Below are 25,529 nucleotides of genomic sequence, written 5' to 3' on the forward strand. Positions count from 1 at the left end.
CAGTGTTCCATCACCCACACAGGGGAGAAGTTTTCCCTCAATCTTTCTGTGATCCGATTTGTGCCCACTGCCCCTTGTCCTGTCACTGGGCACCGCTGAGCCTGGCCCCATCCTCCTGAACTCCACCCTTTGGATATCAATCAACATTGATGAGATCCTCTCCCAGCCTTCTCTTGCTCTCTACAACTACCTGAAAGGAGGTTGTGGAGAGGAGGGTGCTGGCCTCTTCTTCCAAGTGACAGGACAGAGGGAATGGCCTCAAAATCCACCAGGGGAGGTTTAGGCTGAACATTAGGAAAAAAAAATTCATGGAAAGGGTCATTGGGCACTGGAACAGGCTGCCCAGGGAGGTGCTTGAGTCACCTTCCCTGGAGGTGTTTAAGGCACGGGTGGACGAGGTGCTGAGGGGCATGGTTTAGTGACTGATAGGAATGGTTGGACTCGATGATCCAGTGGGCCATTTCAAACCTGGTGATTCTATAATATGATTCTCTTCTCCGGGCTGGACAGACCCATGTCTCTCAGCTTCTCCTCCTAAGAGCGATGCTCCCTTCATCATCCCTGTGGCCTCCACTGGACTCTCCAGCGAGCGGCTCCTTCTCTTTCCAGAGGTGGGGAGCCCAGAACTGGACACAGGACTGTAGATGGGGTTTCCCTAGGGTGGAGCAGATGGGAGAAGAAGCTCCCTCGACCTGCTGCTCACGGTCTTCTCCACGCACCCCAGATCACCCCGAGCCTTCTTGGCCACGAGGGCATCACCGCTGGCCACGGTGGGCTCGGTGTCCCCCAAGGCACCCGAGCTCTTCGCCTCAGCCCAGCTCCCGCCCTCCGCCGCTGCTCCCGCCCCCGCTCCAGCTTTTCGCGGCTCCCCGACAGCGAATCCGTGCGGCGGCGCACGCCCCGCCCCGCCCCGCCGCCCCCCCAGCCAATCGGCAGCCGCCCCCCTCCCGCGGCCAATCAGCGGCCGCCTCCCCGCCGGCCCCGCCCCGCCCCCTCCCTCAGCCAATCAGCGGCCGCCGCCGCTCCGGTTGCTGCGGCTCGGGCGCGGGGGGGCCGGGCTCGTTCCCGCGGCCCAATGGGAGCGCGCGATGCAAATGTGGGCGGCGCGGGTTGGCGGGCGCCGCCCCGATAACGCCCGCGGGGCGCCTTTGTGCCGCAGAGGCGGCGGCGGCGCCCGGGGCCGCGCGATGACTCTGGAGGAGCTGCCCGGGGAGCGCGGCGCCGCCGGCAGGTACGGCCCGGGAGCGGGGCGGGGGGCGGCCGGGGCCGGGGGCGGCTCCCGGTGACGGCGGGCGCCCGCGCTTGTCCCCGCGGCAGGATGGAGCGGGCGGGGGACGCGCTGGAGGAGGTGCTGAGCAAGGCGCTGAGCCAGCGGAGCCTCACCCTCGGCGTCTACGAGGCCGCCAAGCTGCTCAACATGTGAGTGTGTGTGTCCCGGTGTCCCCGTGCCCCCCCCGCGATGTCACCGTACCCCGACCCGGTGCCTTCCCCCACACTGGTCCTCCCGGTGTGTCCCCGTTCCCCTCCCGGTGTGTCCCCGTTCCCCTCCCGGTGTGTCCCCGTTCCCCTCCCCGCGGTGTCCCCGTCCTCCTGCCCCCAGATGTTCCCCCCCTCCGGTGTCCCCTCCCCGGTGTCTCCATCCCCCCCCCCCCCAAACGTCCCCGTCCTACCCCCCACCCCCCGTTGTCCGCTCCCCGGTGTCTCCGTGTCCCCCTCCAGTGCCCTCCCCCGCAGTGTCCCCGTCCTCCCGCCCTCCTCGGTGTGTCGTGTCCCACCCCCGGTGTCCCCTCCCCGGTGCCGTCCCCCCCGGTGTCTCCCTCCTTCCCTCCAACCCCACAGTGTCCTCCCCTCTCCCCGGTGGCCCCCGGTGACCGCGGCCTCCCCCGCAGGGACCCTGATAACGTGGTGCTGTGCCTGCTGGCGGCCGACGAGGAGGAGGCGGGGGACGCGGCGCTGCAGATCCACTTCACGCTGATCCAGGCTTTCTGCTGCGAGAACGACATCAACATCCTGCGGGTCAGCAACCCGGCGCGGCTGGCGGAGCTGCTGCTGCCCGCCACGGGCCCCGAGCCGCCCGCCGACCTGCACTGCGTCCTCGTCACGGTGAGACCCGCGCTCCCTGGACTCGTCCCTCCAGGGAGCCAGACGCCGTCCTGCGGGCCTGGAATCGATCGCGATTCCAAAGCATTGCTGGGCAGAACAAGAACTGAGTGCAGATGTGGCCCTGGCACCTGCAAGGGACATAAGGAAACTTTGATTTTCCTTTTTTTTTTGCGTTTTCCTACTCCAGGGCTGCAAAACTCCTCGCGTGCTTCTAGGGCTGATTGCTTTGTTTGCCTTAGTGGCAATTTAAGATGATTCATGCTTCTGGGTTTTCTGCTGTGCTATTTATTTTTTTTTTACTGAGGGGGGGTTGTTTTTGCTTTGCTGTCACAGCTCTCCCCTCTCTCTTTTTCCAGAACCCCCATGCCTCGCAGTGGAAGGATCCAGCGCTGAGTCAGCTGATGTGCTTCTGCCGGGAGAGTCGCTACATGGATCAGTGGGTGCCGGTGATTAACCTCCCGGAGCGGTGACCGTGCCGGGCTGACAGCGAACTGAACCCAATTGCACTGAAGTTTTGCAATACTTTAGCAGTTGCTCAGGAAGTAACTCCCTGCCCTGGCACGAGGATTATGGGGAGGGAGGAGGAGGTAAAAAAAAAAAGAAAACAACAAAACCAAAAAAAAAAAAAGCTGATGTCAAAGGGGGGAGGCTGAAGTTGAACTACGTTGTGTGGGACTGAAGAAAAGTGACGTGGAAGAGACTGGGATGAACGTAGAAGCGAAAGGAAGAGCGATGCCTGCGTTGCTGGAGGAAAGAGTCCTGCCTGACGTGCAGGGCTGCCACACGGCTGAGTTATTCATGGAAAACGCCCAACACCCTTCACGGTTTTGTTAAAGTGCAACTTACAGTTTCTGGTTTAAATACCTTAAAGAGCAAAAAGGTTAATCGAAACATTTTACGATTTTAGTGTATTTTTGGGATGTTAATTCTCAAGTTTTTATGCTAAGCTATATAATAAGTTATTTTATGATATTGATGAAAAAATTATTTATACTCAGAGGTTTGAGAACCAGAATGCCCTTAAGCAGTTGGTCTGCAACCACACATCTTTAAACAGTTGGCTGCTAAAGGCAGCTGTGTTAATATAATTGTTTGAAATTGGATAGTGTTTTGGTTTAGGGGGTTTTTAGGTTTGAGTTTGTTTTGTTTTTTTTTTTTTTTGAAATAAAGTTTTAAAGTCTAACCCTTTGTCCTGCGTTTTATTTTCTTCCCCTGTTCCCTAGTCTTTGGGCACAAGGGCTCATTTGGCAGCTGCTTCCTTGTCAGGGCCCCAGGCAAGACCCTGGTGTGCTGGTCCTGTGGCTTTAGTTCCAGCCCCTCCCACGCCATTACCTGGAACAGCAGCTGCTGTGCTGCAGGAAATGCTGGAAATGTTAGCTCTTTTTCTACTTCCCAGCAGAGATTTAAAAAAGAAAAAAAAAACCAAAAGAGGAAGCGTTATTTTTGAGGTTTCAAGACTGCTGGAGTGTTTGGGCCTTCTTGGAAGTTTGAGAAACCTGATTCCTGGTAGGAAGAAAATTTGACCCGGTATTTCCTTTCCTGAGAAGTTGTCAGTCTGAACGTTGCAGCAAAGGCAGCTGCTGCCCTCCTGGGTTTTCTCCCGCAGCCCCCCCCGACACTGCTCCTGCCCCTGTGGGGCGCCCAGGGTTTCCTCTTGTAATTGCACACAAGTGCTGGCACATAAAAAGCTCTGCTCCATGTGGCAGAAATCTCTCTTCCAGGCCACACGAGAGCAGGAAAACGGCCTCCCTCACACCCACGCCCCTGGCTGTGGGCAAGAACCCAGTGCTGCCCACACAGCCGCTGCCGCAGGGATGCCAGTGACCTACATCGGGGCTGCTCAAATCGCACGTGTGTGCTGCACCCGGCTCGAATGCCACCCAGCTTGCCAGACCCTGCAGCCCTCGTGCACACCCTAGCAGTGGCATCAAGGTCATTTTGGCCCTGGCTCCTGCAGGATCAACGTCCCACTGCCTCTGGTGGGTACCAGCCCAGCCAGGTGCTGCTGCTGGACCAGTTCTCCTGCTCCCTGGACGCGTGGGACGGCACGAGACTGGCTGTACAGTGCTGCAGGGCCACGTCACTCAGCCCCTGGCAGCCTCGCTGTGTGTCCAGCGTGTAGCTCAGGACCGGACAGACGCTGTCCTTGGCGCCCAGGGCCATGGTGGGATGCAGGTGGCTCCTCTGTAGACACCCATGCAGGAGTTTCACTCGCTGCCATCACAGCATGTGCCCGAGGTCCAGCAGCAGCCGCCGCTGAGGAGGTTGGGTCAGGCTCAGACAAGGTAGCTGCAAAATAGGAATTTTCTAAACACTAGTTTCATTACTATGGCCACATACTAGGCTTTTCAAAAGTAAATGCACTCCCAGGAGATGATCTGCTGGCTGTTGCCTCCATTTGCACATATTTAAAAGCCTCACTGCTGTGTGCGACTTTAGCAGCACAAATGTCAGATGTGGAGGGAAAAATTCAACCATGTCTGACCATAAACCCATGCAAGTACAACACGGGGATCTTTTACCCTCCTTTGCTGTCATGCAGCAGGCACTCTGTAGCTCTTTCCTCAGTGTTACAAAGAGCAGGTAGATCAATCATGTCTCTGGAATGAAAATTAATTGGGGATATTTGCTATTTCACCAAGCTCAACCTCAATCTGAACACACCCCCCCCCCCATCACCTTATTTCTCCTGGTGTCTTCCCCAGCCCCTGTCTCCAGACTGCAAATGCCCCCCCGGTTCCCACGGGTGGCCCAGCACCACAGGCCTCAGCGTGCACTCAAACGCTCTTTTTTGCCCCAAACCAGCCAGCTCCGCGGCAGGGGAGAAAGGGGGACAATGTCCTGCCTGGCCGCGTGCTGAGCCCTCTTGAAAACACCCAGGCGAGAGGGGCCCTGAGCCTCTGAGCAGCTGCAGCCACAGACGGGTTCAGAACGGGGCAAAGACAGAGTTCAGCCCAGTCACCGAGAAGAGACGCTGGGAGAGGCGGGAAGGACAGATGACATGTACCGGGAAGGATGTAAACGCTGATAATGAGCCAAAAGGAGGAGCTGGGCATGGTGACGGGATGTCTTTGGACTCCAGAGTGGGGCCCTGGAGAGCTGGACTAGAACTGTTGCTCTGCCCTCTGCCCAGCACTAGTTTGGGGCTTATTTTATTTAATTTTGGGCTAATATTGTGCTGCAGCCAACATCGGGGTCCTGCTCCCACTCCCTGTCCCCAGGCTGCTGTGTGTGGAGCCAGGGGCGTTTAGACCCCATCCCATAAAATCTGCTAATATTGGCAGTTCCTGAAAGAAATCCCCCTTCTCTCCATATAGACACGTACATATTTATATGAATACATGTACAAATAAAAGCTTTGGCTTGGGAAGAGTTTCCTTTTCTGGCTTGTAACAAGCTGACTCAAAACCAAAGAGCATCAAAACGTTTTGACACATTGGAGCAAAATCTGCTGGTTTTTGGCAAGGCAGAGCACTGGGCTGGGCTGCCAGCTCCCCAGGAACGGGCTCTGCCTCCCACCAGGAGACGGTCCCAGGGAGGGACGCTGCTGCGTGGGGGACAGGGATGACGGCCCAAATCCCTGCAAGCTGAGCTAAAGCAGATGAGGGATCAGCATCGCCTGGGGACAAAGGATGTGGGAAGTAATAAAAGAAAACAAACCCAAAATCTCCCCCAAAAGAACGAAGGGCCTTTCATAAACCCAAACTTACTTTTTTTTTTTTTAAATAAGGAACACACAGCTTCTGTCACTGCAGTTCTTGCCCCTGACATAGTCCGCACCCAAGTAAACCCATCCCCATGCCCAGCCCAGAACAGCAAATGGATCTCATGAGATCTCCTTTTTGCCCCTTTTAGCGACCCCCCCCCCCCAGTTTTACAGGAACAGGTCCTGCCTAAGACAAGATTTAAACACAGGCACCAAGCACACTTGAGGGCCTTGGCCAGCGCACCCTGGCCATGCCACATGGGGGCTGCAGAAGTCCAGTCCTGCTGTCACCAAACCCTATGGGGACAGTCTGGTACATCAGGGGGATCCTTGGGAGATTAGGAACGATCAGGAGCAGAAGGTACTGGTCACACCTGCACCAGGCCATCCCCATCCTATTCCCATGGAGAAAGTATCCAGCAATGCACCAGCGAGTCCAATCTTTGCAGCTCACCAGCTCCACATGGCCAAGCAAAATGAACAATGATAAGGTGGGAGCACAGAAAAATCAGAAACATTTTAGCAAGAGGCTATTTTAGTAAGAGTATGGTCTCCAAGCTGCCAATCAGCCATTCTTCCTTTAATGCAACACAGCATCGAGGAGTCAAATTAGAAAATACAGAGAAAAAACACAATTAACAAGCTGGTTGCTTAATTTATGGGGGGAAAAAAAAGAATACCCATATACCCATATATAGTTGATATAAAAGAACGCCATGCCGTCTCCATGAGTTTCTTCCAGAAAATGCGGATGCAGATGGTCTCATTTCTCCTTTTTTTCATTCTACTAGGGCAACCTGTATTTCCCCTGAATTTTACAATTCCTGTTTTTACACAGGAGTATTTATACTAGAAGTGCAAAGTGCAAATGTAATTGCTTGAGCTTTCACATGCTCCTAAACATTGCACTTAGAAAATAAAGAGTTTACCAAAAATCTACATGCTAAACACCGCCAGAAGCAGGCAGTAGTGCAGTGCCGAGCTAGCTGACAATCTCAAGTCTTCTCCCTAAAACTGAGAAAGTACCCCTAAAAAACCTGGCCTGGATTTTAGCTCCTCTGCCTCTTATCACCAATGCAACTATGGGCACTTACAATCAACCCTTTTGCTCTTTGGATGTGTGAGCAAGTGTGAAATAGATGCTGGCATAAATCTTGCCTCAGTGCTGGAAGGATGTCAAAATTGCATGGAAAGAGTTGAAAAATGCACTTAGCTCAGCCACGGGGCTGGGACCGAGCCACAGCCGCAGCTACAGCCACAGCTGCGGTGTGCTCGACGTCGGCTGGACAAACGCTGGAGGTTCATAGGAGAGGAGTGATGGAGAGAGCCCAAGGAAGGTGCCAGAAGCTCTTTTATTAGAAAGTACAGTTAGGCGCCACTATGGAACACAGTGTGATGGGTGGCAGCTCTGGCCAGATCCCCAAGTGGTCCCCGATGCTGGCTTGATTAAAGGGCAGACAACAGAGCAAAGAATCCAGGCACAAACAGCATCTGTGCAGCTGCACAGGTGAAGTTTCTTGAGGAGGAAAGGAGCTCTAATAAAACAAAAATGCAGATTACTATGGGGGCAACAGACTGATGGGAGAATCCAGCAACAGCGCAAGGTTATTTACCCTCCCCACACCCCACCTGCACGCTTCCAAGCACGGTGGGAGTCCTCTCAGCAGTTAAGTCTTCCATACCCAAACTAAGTGAATTAACTATTTCTAACAAGATGTGTTCTAAATTGATAGACACATACAGAGTAAAAACAAAAAATAGCATGGATCTACATTATTATTTTGTAAATTGTCACTAGAAAAATACTCGAATTATAAAAATTATTTGCATGTAAGCACATAATAAGTAATACAATTTTCTGTCAGTCTTATGTAGACACTTGAACTGTTTGTTAAAGAAGCTTGTTAAACAAATATATAATTTCTCAATATAGATCAATATTGTGTACATAATTTAATATAGAAATGACAAATATGCAATGTAAGACAGTAAATTACAAGTGGATAATAAATCCTGTAAATGTCCTTACAGAAATGCAGTTATGGCAGATCGCAACTTCAGACTCTGAACCACCAGCTACAGAGAAAGACATTTGTAGCCAGCTGAAGTCAGTATTATTTTTCAATCCCTTCAAAGTTTTCTGTAAATGTGCAATGTTTGTATAAATACACTAGTCATTTTTTTAAATCTGTATATATACACACAGGCACACAGAGAAAGACTTTTTTATTACGTGTATATATAAAATCACTTACTTGACAGAAAGGCCCTCCCATTATATCTGCATAACCATAATCTGGATATAATTTGGCAATTTTCCCCTTTAAAAATGACTTTAAAAGAGAGTCAAATTCTGACTCCTTGTACAAAATTCAGCTGGGACTTTGAGTGACGGACTCATGCCTCCGGCTCAGCACAAAGCTCAGGCAGTGTGAGCTTGCAGCCTTTGATTTCTCTGACAGGGTTTTTAAAAAAATACTAACACAGATTTTTAATTAGAGAAGAAAACGCACAGAAGCCGAATCAAAGCTGAAAATTCTGCTTTTTCAACTCCTCTTAAAAAGCAGGAAAATAAACCCACAGATCTCTGATTCCTGACACTTGGGGTTTTACACTTAAAAACCTCTGTCAAGAGAAGCCAACCTGCAGGTATGGCTCACTGGAGTTCACCAGCAGTTGCTACAATCGTTTCTCAAGGTAGCTTTTGCTAAATAATGCACTTTAAAATGTGACTGTGCACAGACACAGGCACATACGCTGCCCACACAGGTACACTCCCCGACCCCTCCCACCATGTTAAAAAAAAATGTAAACCCAAGGATGTTTAATCAGGTTTCTACACCTTTGCTCCTTCTCTGTCTGCAAAGCTCAGGCAACTTTGGTCTTGTTTATGTAACTTGAAAAGTGCAACCGGGACCCACTCCTGCAGAGGACAAGACCCCCAGCTTGCCTTGCCGGTCCCACTGCAGGGACGCTGGCACGGTACTTGCCGGCTTGACAGAGACCCAATTCCCTTGGACAAGAAAGAAGTTAATTCAGTTTGAAACCTTGCTTCCTAATGAAGATAGGGAACAGAAGAAACGCTTTAGAAAGCTCAAGAAATCGTTTACACACTTGGTAAAAGAACAGCTGCTCTTACACGGTGAATAGCTGGTACCTTACAGAGTATTTGCCTACACGTCTGCCTGTGGCTGGCTTTGCCCAGGAGGGCTGTGGAGGAGCTGTTGGTCTCCTATAATAAAATGCAGGTCTTCTTGTCCTTGAAAGGGTTCTCAGAAGCGGGTATGCCCATTAGCAATGGATCTTTCTTTGCATGTTCTTCACAGTAGAGCATTAGGTCTGCTGACGCTTTTGACACCTGCAGAAGACAGGGAAAAAAAACCCAAACATAAAATGGTATTTCTCCATAATTGGCAGCATGATCAGGCATGCTGAGAGCTGCTGACAAGTATGAAGTCCCTGTGTGGGATGGGACAGGTGCTTGGAGATCAACACGTTTTCTGGGACCCTGTCTCCTGCAAAAGACTCAACAACAGGCTCACTCTGGCTTCATCTGCAGAGGGGAGGAAAGGATGGACTCTGGGGCTCTTCGAGGTACTCGGGGTCAGTTTGTGACAACAGGCAACTGTACCACTCGACTCCTGCACAGCTTCCACAGTGACCAGAAATAAACAGAAGGAGGTTCACAATCATGCCGTAGGTTCATAACGAGGAACTTCTCATTGATAACGTTTGGGACAGTAAGTGAAACTGTTCTGAGAGGACAAGCCATTTCAATACCGCTGTGCAGGGCCTCTCCTCACATGGCCCCAGCTCCTGACCCTTTTTGCCTGTGGGAGGGCACTGCCTCTCTGTGAGTCCACTACTCTGTCAGCCTTCTGCTGGCCTTTGAAAGGGCTGGGCAGCAATTCAAGGAGCACGGCAAAACCCCCGAAGGCAACACAGCTAGTGTTGCCAACATCCTACCCCTGCTAGCTGGAAACAAGTTTGGTTTCTTTTCTGCCTTCAGTTAAAGGAATCTGGTTTCTGCCACCTTCTCTTTCTTATAACATCCCTCCTCATTCATCTCCTTGAAGACGTAGCATTCAGCAGGCTACAAGATGGAACAAAAATCACACAATATGCAGAGAACTGTAAACTCACACCTGCCTTTTGTTTCATACGTTTGATCTGCACTTCGTATTTTACTTTGGTTCTCATACGAGTCCACAAAACACCGTGCTACCTGAAGATACTGCTGGTATACAGCCACAAGAATTATATGTATTCAGATTTGTGGGGTTGAAATGTGAATGTCACATTCTGACATGGGGCAAAAAGCAGGAGCTGTGGGCACAAACACTCGCACGCTCCCTTACCTTACCACCTTACAGCTGGAAAGCGGGGAAAATAAATAAAAATGGAGAGGTAAAGGAAGACGTGCTCTCTCACCTTAATTCTTTCTATTGAGGCTTCTATTCTTAACTGCTGGACAGTCCTTCGGGCCTGGGCTATGTTGTTGGTTGTGCTAGCTGTTTTGCCAGACATTTTCAGTGAAGCGGTGAAGCTCTGTTTTGAAAAACAGCAGGTTAGTTTTCCAGAAGATGGCACAGCATATTAAACTGCATTTATGCAGAGAGGCAACCACAGTGTGCTGTAAAAAAGCGCTTTTTAAAAAAAAAAGTATTTTGTTCAACAGGAGCTGTCAGCTGACAAGCAGCTCAGCAAACGATGTTCTGCAACCAAAACACCCTCCAGAAACATCCATTGAGCTCTCGTGCATTTACAGCTTCGCTCTTCCCTGTGTTAATGAGCAATACAGGTTTATCGACTCGTGCTTTTCCCAAGCCAGAGGGCAGCCAGCAATGCACAGGGCACCCACCCCTACACCCGACATTTGCACACGGGCTGGATACAACACGGTCAATCTCGGTATCTGCTGCTGCAGGACGGCTCCTGCCCTGATGTATCAGTCACCCCAGGGTGGTGTCGCAAGGGAGGAGAGCTGCCATCCACCTGCCCAAGCACTGGGGATGAAGACCTCTCGCAGGCGTTAAGAGGATTTAATGGTTGATTACTGTCCCTCCACTGAGCCCACTACAGCCAGGAGGATGGGAAGAAGCACAGACTCATCAGCTGCACAGCCTGGCCTCTCTGCCTCCTTCAGTTCTTCCACAGTAGCTTTACCACATGTCAGAGGAAAAGGAAAACAAGAAGACAAAGTTCAGGGATGCACTCCCAGCAGCTGTCTGCTTCCATGTGGCCATATATGGGGGTGTGTGGAAAAAGTGAGCAGCTCTAGGACTTTCCTTCTCCAGGTAAGAATGCAAAGCATCAATCCCAACCTAGGGGAGGTGATTGGATGGTGTGTGTCCAGTGATAAGGAAGGATGCTCTTCTCCAGGCTCGAGCACAGCTTTTGCATCTCGATCTTCTCTTGTAGCTCCCCACAGAATGCTCATAAGTAGCATGAAGGCAGCATGTGCCACCAGCTTACAGGGCAGCACAGCCCACCCTTGGGTGCCACACGCTTCCCTGTGAGCTGGACCAAGGAAGAAGTCACACTCCCAACCCCACCAAAGAGCAAGGAGTGAACTAGGATTGGATGTATGCAACCATATCTACACAAGGAGGACAGCCTGCCTGTCAGACCTGACTCAAGACCAGGTCCAAGAGGACATCACCAGTAAACAGTTAAGGGTCAGCTTTGTTGGTGCTGGCACTGCTGTCCCCTAGGAGCTCTGCAACAGGAAGTGCAGCTGCTTTAGGACAGCCCTAGCCTGAGAAACTGTAGTTTCTGTACTAATCCTTGCACACAATCTCTAGCAGGACTGTGTACAAACACTGCTATTTGTTCTCCACAGATCCAGGAGAATAATTGGCTCTATGCTGCTGTGCTTAAATCATTTATTGCATTACAAGGACTCCAGTCCAGTGTAGCTACATGTGACCTTTCCAAGTGCTGTGTACAGCATTTCCTTGTAGGCGTCAGGTTTCTCACGCCTCAGCCTGGGTAGCAGCACTGTTTCTCCAGCCAGTGCTTGTGTCTGCACAGCTTGTTGGAAACACCACTACTTTGCACTCAGTCCCTGTTTTGGCACACACTGTCATTACTAGACAGCTCAGCAGGGCCTAGACTTTCAATATTTTTCTCTCCCTTTGCAGAGACCAGCCCTGGGTTTGAAGTTCACTCCCAGTACATGTTAGGCCACTACAGCCCATGCTGGTGAAGTGCACCCAAGATAGGCATTGGGTGCCACAAAGCCCTGCTGCACACCCCCAGCTCTCCTCTGACAGCAGTGCAAGCACCCACAGTGCTTTCTGCTGGCTGGGAACCATCCACAGCCAGCAGAGAGCACCCACAACCCCAGCATCTTCTGTTAGGAGCGATGCACTGACCCACGCTCCCAAGGCACCGCGTGTGCTCATCTTTTCCTGCAGCCCTGCAATCTACCAGTGAGAAGTACTGCAAGTGCTGCATGAACTGCCATTTCATGATTTACAGCTCACAGCCAATTTGTGTTGCTCTAATCACAAAGCCTAGAGAGAGCGAAATCAGGCTGCATGTGGTAAGCAGCATTGCAGGGCAGAGCAAACGCCAGCAGCACTGGATGGCTGAGCTACAAAGACAGCAGCATGGAGATGTTGCCATAGCTGGGGAACAGCCAGCAGCAGGATGCAGGAGCACCTTCCTCGCAACAGTTTTGGGCAGAGTAATTCCCAAGCAACAGGCCATGCATGCAGGGAGGAGGGATGTTGATAACTGATATTAGATATCACAAAAAACTTATTTCCTGAAACAAGTATTAAGAACATACTCATGAATCTCTGACCTGCATAAATCCAAATGGCCATGTAACAGCCCCTGTTTAGCTCACTGGCCTCCTTTCCTAGTAACTCCCTGCATACAGAAGTGGGAGACAAGTGTGAAACACAGAACTAGTTTATATGCTGCAAATACTCCAAATGCCTGATTTCAGGGCAAATCACAGAAGGTCTTTTGTAATTTTAAACATGTGCCACTTCAGAGACCACAGCTCCAAGCAAGCACCCTGCAGCAGGCAAGGCACCAGCCATTTCAGGGCCATGCTGCATCTGAAGTGTGTGCCTTCCAGTCCTCTAAATATTTCTGTATGCAGCTACCAGGGGTAAAGCTGCAGCGAAGCTGAGGAAATCTGAGCAGAGCAGATGCCAGTGACACAAAGGCCAGGGAAGCCAGGCTGGCAGCATACGCTGCAGGCTGATTCATCCCGGCTGTGCAGGAGTACAGTTTGTAAACTGTGGTTCTTTCACCTCTGCAAGAGCTGGATCAGAAGCCTGAGTCTCGGTCTGTGGGAGCCATTCACTGTCCCAGTTCCCCACAAGCCTCTCAACATCCTAAAACACCCCCAAAGTTCCTTCCGTGCTCCAGAGAGGTCACCTATGGAGTGAGTCACATGTGATTCACTGCTTAACACCCACTGTAGGCAATTAGTGCAAAATTTAAAAAAACCTCACACAGGCACTCATCCTCACTCTGCTCCCCAGTGCTGTGTTCAGAGCAGCACAAAGGAAATGAGGAAGGACTGGCTGCACAAAAGCAGCTCATCCTCCAGCCCTGCAAGCCTCTTCCAACCCTCATTTAATCCACATATGACATGGCAGGAGGTGACAAATTCAAACCGTGAGTCAGCACAGGGTAGCTGAGGTGCAGCTGTGACCATGCAGGCCTGGGGAGCTGAACCTGGCAGCACGGGTGCAAGCCCACGGACCCTGCTTCCAGGAACGGGCACTGGTTTTGCCAGAGCAGGGCTGCCACCTCCCAGCACCATCAGCTACTTACTTGGCAAGGCTGTGGGTATGGAGTTTTGGGAGTGCTACTTGCTCTAGGCAGGTGTGAAGTCTTTGCATGCTTTAGCTGCAAGGAGGAGAGAGGCACAGTTGTTTGAAATACCCTCTGTATCATGACACATCATGACACAAACTGTCAGTTACTAATCCAGATCCGCCATATGACAGTCGAGTTATTGCTAATCACAGAGCTGTCACATCCCACAGCAAGCAGCCAGTGTATCTGTCCCAAATCACTGATACTTGTAGCACCAAATATTAAAATGCACTTTGATGGCACATTCAGTGATTCAATCTGCAAATTACTTGCAAAGAAGGAATGCTGACAGACACAGCACAAACACGTTTGTCTGGAAATAGTTGTAATTCTGTTTGTAAAGGTTTAAAAGTCAGATGTTTTGCTTTATTGCTGGAAAAGGGCAAGCTACTTGGAGCATGTTTCTCATTGCAAGTGATGATGAGAGGTGCATGTTGAATGCACATTATGTTATTTGTAAGACACCAAGTGAAAACTCTCCGAAATTCACAGCAAAGGCCATGGTACATTAACCATCTCCAATGCAAGCCCTGCAGTGCTGTGACTCAGAGAAGGCCTCTTCCAGTTCAGGTCACTTGTGGCCAACTCAACAAGCCAGGCAGGCTTACACCACACTGGGCAATGCAGGAACGCATTGTGGGCATCACCACAGGCACAGAAGCCAAATTTTGTAAACTCAGGAGAATTACCTCACATCCTGAGGAACGGGGCATGTTTTAGCTGATGTGAACTGGCAGGATCAGGACCACATTGAGGGCTTGGTGCCATGACAGCTGCAGGGGAGCCTCCATCACCCCAGTGCTGCTGCAGATCCTGCCTGCAGGGACTCTTGACATCTGCCAGCAGCTCACCAGAGGCAACAAGAGGGATGAAGCTCCTGTTGACTGTCAACGGCAGCATGAGAGCTGGGATATGCGCAAGCTCCACCAGTAAACCGGCCTTGTGATTTTGGAATGTTGTCACCAGGTGAATGGAGCCAGGAGACCAGCACATCTTGGCACACCAGGACTGCCTGAAGACCTGCAGCCTCAGATTCAACAGATAACGTGAGCAGGCTACACTCCACAGCACCATCTGCTCATTTAAAACAGCATTTAGAAGAGTCCTGTTATGTTTCTATTACTGGACTTTTGGGGCATTTAACCTGATAATTCGGTGGATTTAATTGTTGCAAAGCTAACTGTTAAGCTAGAGTTCCTAGAAAGGAAGTTTGAAAGGACAGATTTTGTGGTTTTTGTTCAATGCTTCCTGCTTTTGCTGGCATGCCATGAGAAGCAGGCAGGGGGATGGCTCCTCTGCTGTCACAGCCCCCTTCCAACATACAAAAATAGTACTGAGAACAATTCTACTCCAAGCCATTAATACATTTGTGTCCAAATTTTGAGATCCCTTCCCACTGAAAGCAATTGATTGCAATGGGTAACTACCAGATCAAGGGCTTTGCTGGATCTGGGTTTCCTCACCTAACCCTGGTGCTCGCTGAGGCCAAATGGATGCAGAGTCTGACTGAGACTTCCATACAACATGTACATGAGGCTTAACTCATCTGTACACAGTAACAGGATCATTCTTCTGGGTTATGCCTCCTCTTGCCATCCCCAGCACGGCCCTCAGGGCTGCTCCCTGCTGTAACTCCCAGCTTGGCATCCAATGCGTGGTTGCAGAGTACCTCCCACCCAGGAGATAGGCAATGCCATGTCCAGGTGCCCAAAGCAATGCACGGCTCACCAAAAACATCAGTGACCTTTCCCTGTGCCCAAAGAGAGGTGCTGGCACGGAGGCTGAGGACGCTGTTTCTGGAGGAGGTTCTTCTAATGAGATCCTCCCATACCAGTGGCAGCAGAGGAAAATGACCCACTCTCTATCAGGCACCAGGTGGGAGATGTGCAAATACAAACCAGCATCCTGACTATATGAAGCTGAAATGGTAGGAGAGGAATTTAAAAGGCATTTCTCATGTTTAGGTAGTACCATTAAGAAAAGAGAGCAGATATAAGATTATTGGCTACTTTCAGGAATTCACTTTGCAAAAGATGAAGAGAGAGGCCAGAAGATCCTACATTTTGGGAGTTTCAGTTTTGATCAGAATAAAACCACAGGACCAGAGCACTGCATTCACCCCTACCTCCTCATTGCCAGCATGAGAAGGCATCTGGTCAGAACCCGCTGCAGGCCCCTGGGGCAACGGTGGCTGGCGGGTTCACCAAACAGGCACCAGCACACCAAACCCCACAGCTTTGCTGCCCTGCAGGAAGCACCCAGACAGACCCACAGAAGATGGTCCCAGTGGCAAAGCTTCCCCGTACTCGATAGGCTCATGCGTTCGTACAGAATGAGACTTCCAACCAAGAACATGGGCTGTTAGAGTCGATACATGTAGCTGCCTCATTTGATAAACTCTGCTGGTGCTTTGCAAACTGATTGCAAGTTCTTTACAATAATAATAACAAGGAGCTGTTTCACATGGACACGAAAGCATGAATCCACTACAAACTGAGCCCAAATTTCCATTCCAAACCCTGCAGTTCTCACTCACTGTATTGAAAAGTTATGGTGTGAAAAAAACCCCACAACCCAAAGCAATTTATTTTTATGAATTAATGCATGTATCTCAAGAAGCAAGAGATTTCATTGTTTGCCAATTCCTCTAATTTTAGTACTTTATTTTTATTAAAAAGACATAAGGGTTAAAAAACAGTTACTGCAATATTAAAAGACAAACCATTCTCCTCTCAATTCACTGGGGCAAGTCCAGGCTGACTTTGCTCAGCCTTCCCTTCCCCACTGCCAAGCCACAGCCCTCAAACCCCTTTTGCCACTGGAGAGGTTTGAATTTCTCTGGAGTCCCTTCCCCTCCTACATGAATGACCTTGTTAGGAAAGTTTCAGTGCTTATTTTCCCAGCTGGTTAGCTTTGTTAATAAATTAGATGTTTAGAAAAAAACCCAAACCAAACCATAACATTTGAAAATTAAATTGCTGTGTTTCCTCATCTTCAAACAAACATCAGCAGCATTACTTAGTCCTCCTAAGATTACTGAATCTCTTCCACAGAGACGTTTACAAACAACTAGGTCATCACCCAATAATACTGTTTTCCCTCCGAGTTCCTGGCAACCTACCCTATTAACTAAGCTGCTGCAGCCATCTCGAGCCACAAGATTTCTCATAGGGTAGACTCAATTTCAGACAACAGCAACAAGCTACACAAAGCTCTGCAGATCTGTATTGGGGGTGCGCACAGTTCTGCAGAACTTGGGGTTTCGTGCACTCAGAGCCCAGGGCAGGGCCTTCTAGCACAGGGTTGTCTCCCAGAATAATTACGTCACTCTCTAAAGAAAAGCCCACTCTGCCGGGGAGAGCACAGCTCCAGTTTCTGCCTTCATGCCTCATGGGCAGCCCTCAACTGAAAGCAAAGACATTCCGAGACCTGAGCTCACCCCACCACTTTTCATAGCAGTTTTCCAGTACTTAAAGGGGGCCTACAGGAAAGCTGGGGAAGGACTCTTTATCTGGGAGTGAAGGGATAGGATAAGGGGTAACTGCCTTAAGTTGAAAGAGAAGAGATTTACGTTAGATATTAGGAAGAAATTATTCACTCTGAGGGTAGTGAGGCACTGGAACAGGTTGCCCAGAGACATCATGGATGCCTCATCCCTAAAGGTGTTCAAAGCCAGGTTGGATGAGGCTTTGAGCAACCCTGTCCCTGGCAGGGGCGTTGGATCTTGATGATCCTAAAGTCACTTCCAACACAACCGTTCTATGATTCTGTGACTCTATGACTTTTCTCAGCAGGATTTCTTCCACCCTTCAGCACTCACAGTCCCAACTATTCATTCTCTATCAAACAGACCAAAATCAAAGTTCCAACAAGTTTCTCAGACAAAACCACGGCTGGAGTGATGTCACACTGTCCTAGGTAGGGGCGAGGCAGGAGTCTCCTGTACCCGCTGCCATAGGGACACACTGTGCATGAACATCTCCTGTCTCTCACCAGTGCTAACGCTGAAGAAGGACTTGCCAGACCCAAGGCGAAGGATAACACAGCCTCCCCAGCCCCAGAGTAGTCGTGAGCACAGCTGCAGCTCTCGCTTGTCTCTGACTCACAACCTAAAACGAGACAAAACAACCAGCCCCATCAACAGCCCCCTCTACTCACTGTGCACCCAAGGCAAGGCCTTTCAGCAGAAAGCACTCTGAAAACATGAACAGCTACATTTCAAAACAGATAAGGGCTGTTTTTTTTCCAGCTGTGCTGGCTGGTCTAATAAAACAAGCAAGCTCTTGTGCCTGCGCTCCATGTCAGCTAGTGATGGGCTTGCAGGTTTGTCTGCCTTCTCCAGCTACACCAGCCCACAGCCCTGCGCTTCGGTTCCCCAGCTGCCAGGCCCCTGCCTCTCAAGTGAGGCAGGATGATCTTCCTTTATTTTCAGCCCCAAGCACATCGTGCAGCTTTGACTTTCCCTTTTTTAACATCAAAAGACTGCAGGAGCAGGAAGGTGCAATGAGACAGACAACTGGAAGAACAGTTTCCGCTGCAGCAGCCACTAACCCTGCCAAGACACCTCATCTTCCTGTGGGTGTCCAGCCCACACAACACCAGGGCACACACCACTGTGCAATCCTTGTCACCTCTCGTCCTTTTTCACTGCTCATCCCTACCCCTGCTCTGTTTTCAAGCTGTCAGAAGTGAAAAGAATTATTCTGGGAAAGGCACTAACAACACCAGGAGGGAGCAAGGCCGCCAGGCTTGCAGAGTCACATGCTGGGCTAGGACTCTAATGAACATCACAGTCAACAAACAAACAGAGCAAACATGCCAGTAGGAAGGCTTAGCTCATCCTTTTGGGAAGATCCCTTTTTTCCATGGAAACCCGAGAATTTAGGTTTGTTCAAAAGAGGAGGATGCTCACTGGCTGCACTTTGCCAGGCAAGGGTTCAACCACAAGCATATGAAACTTCCAGGGTGCTTCATGTAGGCCATATATCAGCATATTGTTCTTTCTTATCAATAAGAACAGAAACACCTGCAAATAGGTGGAGCTGCCCTTCTTCCCTATTTTTCTTCCCTATTTTTCAAGGCCTTGCCCTATTTCTTTCCACACACTTTAGGTAAGGAGGTTGCAATGCAGCAGGCACTCAGAACAGCAGGCTTGGCAGGTATGCAGCTGGGCATTCAACTTGAGCTCCAACCAGGATAATTAAACACCAATCTATCTTTTTCACTCTTTTAGATCCAGGACTTATGAACCACCTGCCGAGTGAAATGTAATTAAATCACCACTGCTAAAGTACACTTGGGAATCGCCCAGTAGTTCTGCCCTGCAAACAGCTCCCTGTTCACTCTGGTTATGTAAAGTCAGTTTACACTGTTGCTCCAAAACCCAGCTAGCAACAGAATAAAGGTTCAAAAGAGTATCTTGTTACTATCTCTCTTGAAGTAAAATAGATTTAAATTAAAAAATTCAAAACTGTAGCTCAATAGAGTAAACTGAAAATAACAATGACAACACTGACAACTAGGGCATCAAATAGTGTACAAAATACGCATGGCTTTAACACACTGTCAGCCTGCGGTCTGCCAGGGTGACAGCCTGCAGCTGGGGGTCAGTGTGAATCTAAAGTTACAGCTAATCTGCAAATGCATGTTTCTAGGGCAGCTCTTTTTTCACAGCCATAGAAGCTGTGCTGTAGGTGATATGAGACAGCGAGGTGGAAATGCCCTCTGCACTCTGACAGAGCAGGCTTCAAATTGGGCAAAGAAACAGCAGGCAAAGGACACAAGCAGTTCCAAAACCAGAGAGGGATGCCAGCCTTCCCAGTCTCCCTCATCCCCCTGCAGCAAGCTGGCAGAGGGAATCTCTCCCTGCCAAGGGCACTGCACAGCACCCACTGCAAACAGCCCTGCTGCAGCCCCAGCCTGTGCTTGGGGCTCCACGGGCTGGGGGCTGCCCCTGCCACAACCCCATGGGATGGATAAGCATGCACCCCAAGGACTGCTGCTACTGCTCCCACACCCGGTATCGAATCACTGCCAGGAGCAATTCCAGCTCAGAACGGTTGGATACCATGGCCTGCTTGAGCCTGCTAGAGAGAAAAAAAAAAAAAAAGAAAAAGAAAAAGAAACAAAACACCACCACAGAAATTATTTTGCTTTTCTGAAAATCACAGTAAGAGAAAAAATAAACAAACACGCAGCTGAAAAGGTCAAAGACAGAACCCCTCAAGTGTTTCTTTTACTTTTCTGACACAGAAACAAACCTCTTTGTACGTCCCTCAGGGGCATCCAAGCCATGGGTTCAGCTACAAGCTAGGGCCCACAGCGATGCAGCTGTGTGCCTGGGGCTGCTCACGGCTGGGTAACCAGCACCAGAGCTTTACCAACAAGAGAGGTGCAGACTCATGCCTAGGCTTGGAACATGCAGACACACTGCACCGAGGGATAAATGCACAGCACCAAGGTGTGATCCACAGCCTGGGAACAGCAGACCCATGCGGGGACAGCTGGCAGCAAGCTGCACAGGTGCCTGGCTCCCTTGCTTCCCAAACTGCATGGGCTGTTGAGAGAGCACAGCTCCTGCACACCGACTGAACGAAGGGTGGCAAACATTTCTTTACTCTGAACCTGGACCTTTGCTAGGCCTTGTGAAGACAGATCCCTTGCAGAGCACCCTGAGCAGCAGGATGTTGGTCAAGTGCAGGGCTGCATCCAACCTGCACTTCTCACCCCTGCCCTGAGCTGGGTACCAAAGCTAACGCCGGGCATGCGTGCTGCCAAGGGAAGCACATGCATCCCAAGAACCTGCCCAGCAGGGCTGGGTGGCCTTTGGGCAGCATTTCTGCTCCAAAAGCCAACCATAACATGGTACCGAGGGAGCTTGGGTTTACAGTTCCAATGATTCCACAACAAACACTGCAGGTTTACAGGTGAAACTGCCACAGTCCTGCAACCTCCTCAGTCTTTGCTGAAACAGTTTTATCCATTTTGCATACTGCCACCACCACCAAAGACTCTGTCTGCCAAATTACACCACTAAAACATTCTGCAGCGTCCCTAATTACCAACACTGTCCTCCCTGGCACCCTTTCACCCCTGCTGCCTTCAGCTGGGTTCCTGCAAACAATTCAGCAGTAACACAGCAGCAGACGCCAAATCCAGCTGTCTCCTCTTACCTACTTATACTCTCTGGAGCCAGCAGCAACAAAAAGCCAGGAGCTTTCTTCTATCTCTGAAGTCAGCAATTTTGCTTCTGAAAATACAGAGTGGATTTGTTGGGCAGGAAGGTGGCATTGTTATGGGTGGTTTTCAGTGCTTATAAGTTTTGCTTTTGTTCTGTAAAGCAGGAGCCAAGCAAGCCTCCCCTTAACCCCGACCCTAGTTAAGCAGGACACAATGCACAGGCTGGGGAGGCTGGTAGGAGGAAGAAGGCAGCAAGAGGAAGAGGGGCTGCAAGCAGCATGGAGAGGCACCAACTGCTACAGCCAAGGTCAGTCCTCATGGGAAGCAGGGAAGAGGAGCTGCAATAGCCCCTGGAGGAGGTAGTTTAAGTAGCGGGCAATGCCAGAGCCCCTCTCTGGCTCCTGGGATGGCTGCGGGCTGCATGCACAATTTGCTACGTACACCACGCATCGCAGAAAGGTGAGGGGTGTTTCAGGGTAAGGTTTCCATGGGTATTCTGGGTGCTGCGAGTGTTTCTGCACGTGCCGCTTTCCCAGGCACTCGTGTGGGAGCGTGAAGGCTGGCGGCTGGTTGGGACTTGAACACTGGTTGTTGGTTTTCCTACGGGGCAGATGTGGCTGCTCAGGAGCAGGTTTGCTATGACTTGCAGAACCTAAAACCTCTCCGAGACCAAGCCAAGAGGCCTGACGCAGGCATTAAAGGCCATAGCTGGGTGCAGAAATAAACAACTCTGTTCTGAGGGTGCATGGTAGCATAACCAGATATGGTTGTATGCAAGCGTCAAAAAGTCTCTGTCATTGTGATATTTCATGGCCTTTATTTTTTTTAATGTTTAGGTCCCCAAGGGAAGAATCTGCTGGAGGAACCTCAAAGTGCCTGGCACTATCTTCAGCCAAACCGCTCACCAACTTGTGCTAGAGCAAGCCTGGAGGGGAACCGCATTTGCTGCACAGCATTTGGAGTTCCAGTGAACGCCGACGTGTTCCTCCCCAGATGCTGCACTCCCCAGCATGCAGCAGTGCCCTTCCACAACCATCCAGCAAAGGGGATGTCAGCTCCCACAGCTGTCTGGGAGACCATGCTCTCCTCTTCCTTGCGCCAAAGCTGAGCATCTCAGTGTAGGACTCCAGCTGCTTTTGCCCTCACACATAAGGCAGTGGGGATCCCCAGGCCCCTTCCACAACACCAGATTTTCTCCACTGCGCAGCAGGACTGGGCACAGGCTTTTTGCTGCTGGCCCAGTCCTTGCAAGGTGACCTGCAGGGAGGGTGGGAGAGGCACAGGGTTCCTGCTAGCAGCAGCAGGCGGGAGAGGCATATCCGGGGGATGACTCTGCCCACCTGAAACCCAAATTGCCCTCATATCTCTTTATCATATCCGCACCTTCAAAGTAAATACTACAAAAGTTATCCATGCTGATCTTCCAGAAACGGGGACCCACTGTCCCAGATGTAACCCTAATTAAAGAGCACTGGAATGAGGAGGGCATGTCCGATGTTCCTCCTGCTCCAACCGGTTGCTCTGCTCAGAGAAGGAACCAGTACCTCCAGCAAAACAGCTCCTTCCTAGCTGACCCACCTCTCGCGCCTGCACAGGGTGATCCCATCATTGCAAAGCTGCACCTCAGCCAGCACTTTGCTCTGGTTATGCAGTCAACCTAGTTTTTCCAGCGGTGGGTGCAGCCAAAGGGAAAGCCTGCGGCAGCTGGCAGGGCTCCTGCCACCTGAGCCCTGGCATGGGGCCGTGCTGACACCCAGTGGAAACCACGGTGAGACGCACGGCAGAGGGCAACACCACGGCTCAAGTCTTTTCCTTCTGCTGCGCTACTGAATCAGATGGAAAATAAAACCTGGTGAGCAGGAAAACATTGGAGCTCTGCCCTCATCAAGAAAACAGAATTAAGTAGTAAAATGAAATAGGGATTAGAGATGCTTCCTGGCCATTTCTGTCTTTATGATACTTATACCACATCTGACAAAGGAGAGACGGGATTGTGCAATACGCCAGAGCTAACCAGGAGGAGAAGGACTCAGAGATACTCATGTATTTTGCAGTACTGAGCACAGTACCCACGATGCAAACTTCGCAGGGAAACTGGCAACCATGACTGCCCACAACCTCCCCACTGGCTTTGAGGGTACCATGAGGTCTACAAGCAGACCCTTGCTCCCTCCTTCTCCCTTGGCACAGCTGCAGCCGAGCCCTGGACTGTTTTCTGGCTGTCAGGTGCGGTGCCTGCACCATCTACCAGCTCAGCAGCCAGGGAGAGTTCCTGCTCCCACCTCCACAGCCACTGCAAACCAAACTGTTAGCAGCAGCAGCAGCAGCAACAGTGTTGGCTGGCTGGTTCCCAGCAGGTGAGGAGGACTTGATTCTTAAGCAAGTATCAGCACAAATATTTTATATGCACTAGAAAAAGGTTGGGTTTGGTAAAAGGAAAAAATATCCTTCCCAGACAACACCGACTCCTTTGCCTATTCAAGGATCACACTATTCCATAAAAGCTGAAACATCTAGCAGCTGCACTACTTGCACACAGTGTTTTTGGTGAAAGATGTGAATACTTTCGGATGCACACCCTGCACAGCCAATGGGATCAGGGAAACTCAGGTGGCCCAGGAGAGCCAGCTACTGTTTTGCTGGGCACAGAAGCTGCTGTTTTGCACAAAGTCGCTTGGTCTTTTACATAGTCTGCACACATATAGATCTTATACGTGACATAAGCTTGAAGCAAACAGAGACAAGGGTTTTCCGCCTTGTTTTTATACCTCTGACGTGTAATGGGGGGACCGGCATGCCTCAGCTCTATTCAGTCCATTGGCCTCTTATTTGGATTACAGTATATATTGGCAGATTTCAAATCCACTTTTACAGCAGAAAAGCTACAGCAATGACAAACTCTCCTTCCGCCCACAGCTCTCAGAGGAGGTGCAGCAATTAGGGCTAGGTTAGTGATGGGAAGTCTGGGCATGTGGAGACACCTACTTTCCCCGACACAAGTGGCCCATCGAAGCACATGGATAATGAAAGCTCCTTAAAGCACGGAACACCAATTTGTGATGTTCGCTTCCTCAGAGAATTCACACTGAGAATATTCAGAGATTTTATAGTTGAGATTTTTTTTTAAATTACAAAGAATGCTGCCACTGTCTTAATTAGTCTTTCTAGAACGAAAAAAAAAATCCCAAATAATATGAAATGAAAGAAGACAGACAACTCCCAAGATCTTCAACTGGATTTAGTGTTGTGTATTTAATTGAGGATGCGTTTCTTGATAACTTCCATTTCACAAGCCACCCTAGCACTATCCTGCTGAGCAAAACTGGGCTAAAGTTTGATTTTCAAAGCCAACCTCTGTACTCGTGATTCTGACAAACCCAATTTACTTGTTGGGAAATGAGTAGTGGAAAAACCTGTTTTTATTTTCCTCCGCATTTTTTCTGACTTAACTTTTTCTATCTTTAGTACAAACAAAGCCCTGAAAACTGACTTCTAGAGAAAGGTTACTTTAAAATACTACTGCTCAGATGGTTTTCAAAGACATCAGCCTGAAGTCATTAGTAAAGACAACCTACATTTCCTAAAGAACTGCAGCACAGTTTCTGCACAGAGGGTACTTGTTTCTCCCCACAGGGCAATACCCAGCTAACTCACACCAGAAGAGACATTTGCAAAGAGACTTTTAGTTGTATCAAAATAATTTCATCTTACAGCATGTAAAGCAGGAGCGCTGCGATTAAGGCACCAGACTGGGAGTCACGAGATCCAGCGTGGCCTCAGGTTATGTGACCTTCAGCAAATTCTTTAGTCTGAAAGAGAGAGAAAGCCAAGGACGCTGATGAGAGATCCTCTGTGAAGAGCTCCATAGTACTCTACTCAAAGGTAGTGAAAGGGTGCAAAGTATTTCACCAGCTTCTTGGTTACATGAATTTATCAAATGAGGTAAACATAGGAAGAACTTGCATTCCGGGACATCAAACAGCATACATGTAACACAGCAAATACAGAAGTCATGATAACTTCTACACTGCCCCATGCTAACTGATGGAGTAAATATGGAAAATCCTAATTTCTGTGGGAGAAGCAGCCCATTCAAAATAGTGTTTCTGCCTCCCTAATATTCAACACGAAAGCAGGCAGGCAGTTAAAAATGGAGGTGAATGAGTGTTAGCAACTACCACTGCTAATGTCTTAGAGAGCAGGTGCTGTCCCTGTGGCCTCTCCACAATAGAGCTGCCCAGTATTTTGTATTTGTTCCGCTCCAGAATAAACTAAACCACTGGGACTTGATACTTGTTGTGCTGCTTTACACTTTTCTATGAAAGAAAGGAACAAGCGTGTACTGGAAACTCACCTACATAAGCAGTCTCGCTACCTGTCTGCTTGCTTTGATTTTATCAGTGTAACGATCCTGAAACAGAGTAAAATAAAAATGGTAAGTCCTTCATAGTGCAAGAAAGCCAAAGTTAAGAAGGGTTAGCTCTTGCAGTTTAATTCTAGTCAAAGACCACAGTATTTTGAGACTGGTCTTACTGAAAAATTTACCTCAAACTTTTCTCACAGACAGGTCCCTTGTTTCCCCTCCCCAGGACATGGCCACAGGCAGCCAACTCCCTCTGGCCACCTCCCAGAGGTGAATGAAGTCCACAAGTTTTCACAGCCTTTTTGCACTGCCTCCTCACTGCCACTGTGGCTC

The 25,529-nt window shown here is 49.7% G+C and overlaps 3 protein-coding genes across 5 annotated transcripts in view; 1 reads left to right on the forward strand and 2 right to left on the reverse strand.

Annotated features, from left to right (window-relative positions):
• Positions 1 to 25,529, reverse strand: part of LOC138723362 (GTP-binding protein Di-Ras2-like) — a 50,485-nt gene that overhangs the window by 99 nt on the left and 24,857 nt on the right. The window lies entirely within an intron of this gene.
• On the forward strand, positions 1,139 to 3,286 carry LOC138723361 (growth arrest and DNA damage-inducible protein GADD45 alpha-like). The gene is made up of 4 exons (XM_069862307.1): positions 1,139 to 1,231; positions 1,318 to 1,419; positions 1,890 to 2,103; positions 2,460 to 3,286. Exons 1-4 carry the CDS (start codon positions 1,188 to 1,190, stop codon positions 2,571 to 2,573), a joined length of 474 nt encoding a protein of 157 aa, XP_069718408.1. The 5' UTR covers positions 1,139 to 1,187; the 3' UTR covers positions 2,574 to 3,286.
• On the reverse strand, positions 7,143 to 25,244 carry LOC138723096 (guanine nucleotide-binding protein G(I)/G(S)/G(O) subunit gamma-12). Of its 3 annotated transcripts, XM_069861976.1 has the most exons (5): positions 25,188 to 25,244; positions 24,545 to 24,642; positions 20,827 to 20,903; positions 10,241 to 10,357; positions 7,143 to 9,167 (listed from the first exon to the last, which is right to left on the reverse strand). In XM_069861976.1, exons 4-5 carry the CDS (start codon positions 10,334 to 10,336, stop codon positions 9,042 to 9,044), a joined length of 222 nt encoding a protein of 73 aa, XP_069718077.1. In that variant the 5' UTR covers positions 10,337 to 10,357; positions 20,827 to 20,903; positions 24,545 to 24,642; positions 25,188 to 25,244; the 3' UTR covers positions 7,143 to 9,041. The 3 variants fall into 3 exon arrangements, with proteins under 3 accessions (XP_069718077.1, XP_069718076.1, XP_069718078.1); XM_069861975.1 differs by lacking the exon at positions 20,827 to 20,903; XM_069861977.1 differs by lacking the exons at positions 20,827 to 20,903; positions 24,545 to 24,642 and having other exon boundaries at positions 25,188 to 25,242.

The sequence above is a fragment of the Phaenicophaeus curvirostris genome, chromosome 8 (genome assembly GCF_032191515.1).
Source record: "Phaenicophaeus curvirostris isolate KB17595 chromosome 8, BPBGC_Pcur_1.0, whole genome shotgun sequence".
In the NCBI taxonomy this organism is placed as follows: Eukaryota; Metazoa; Chordata; class Aves; order Cuculiformes; family Cuculidae; genus Phaenicophaeus; species Phaenicophaeus curvirostris.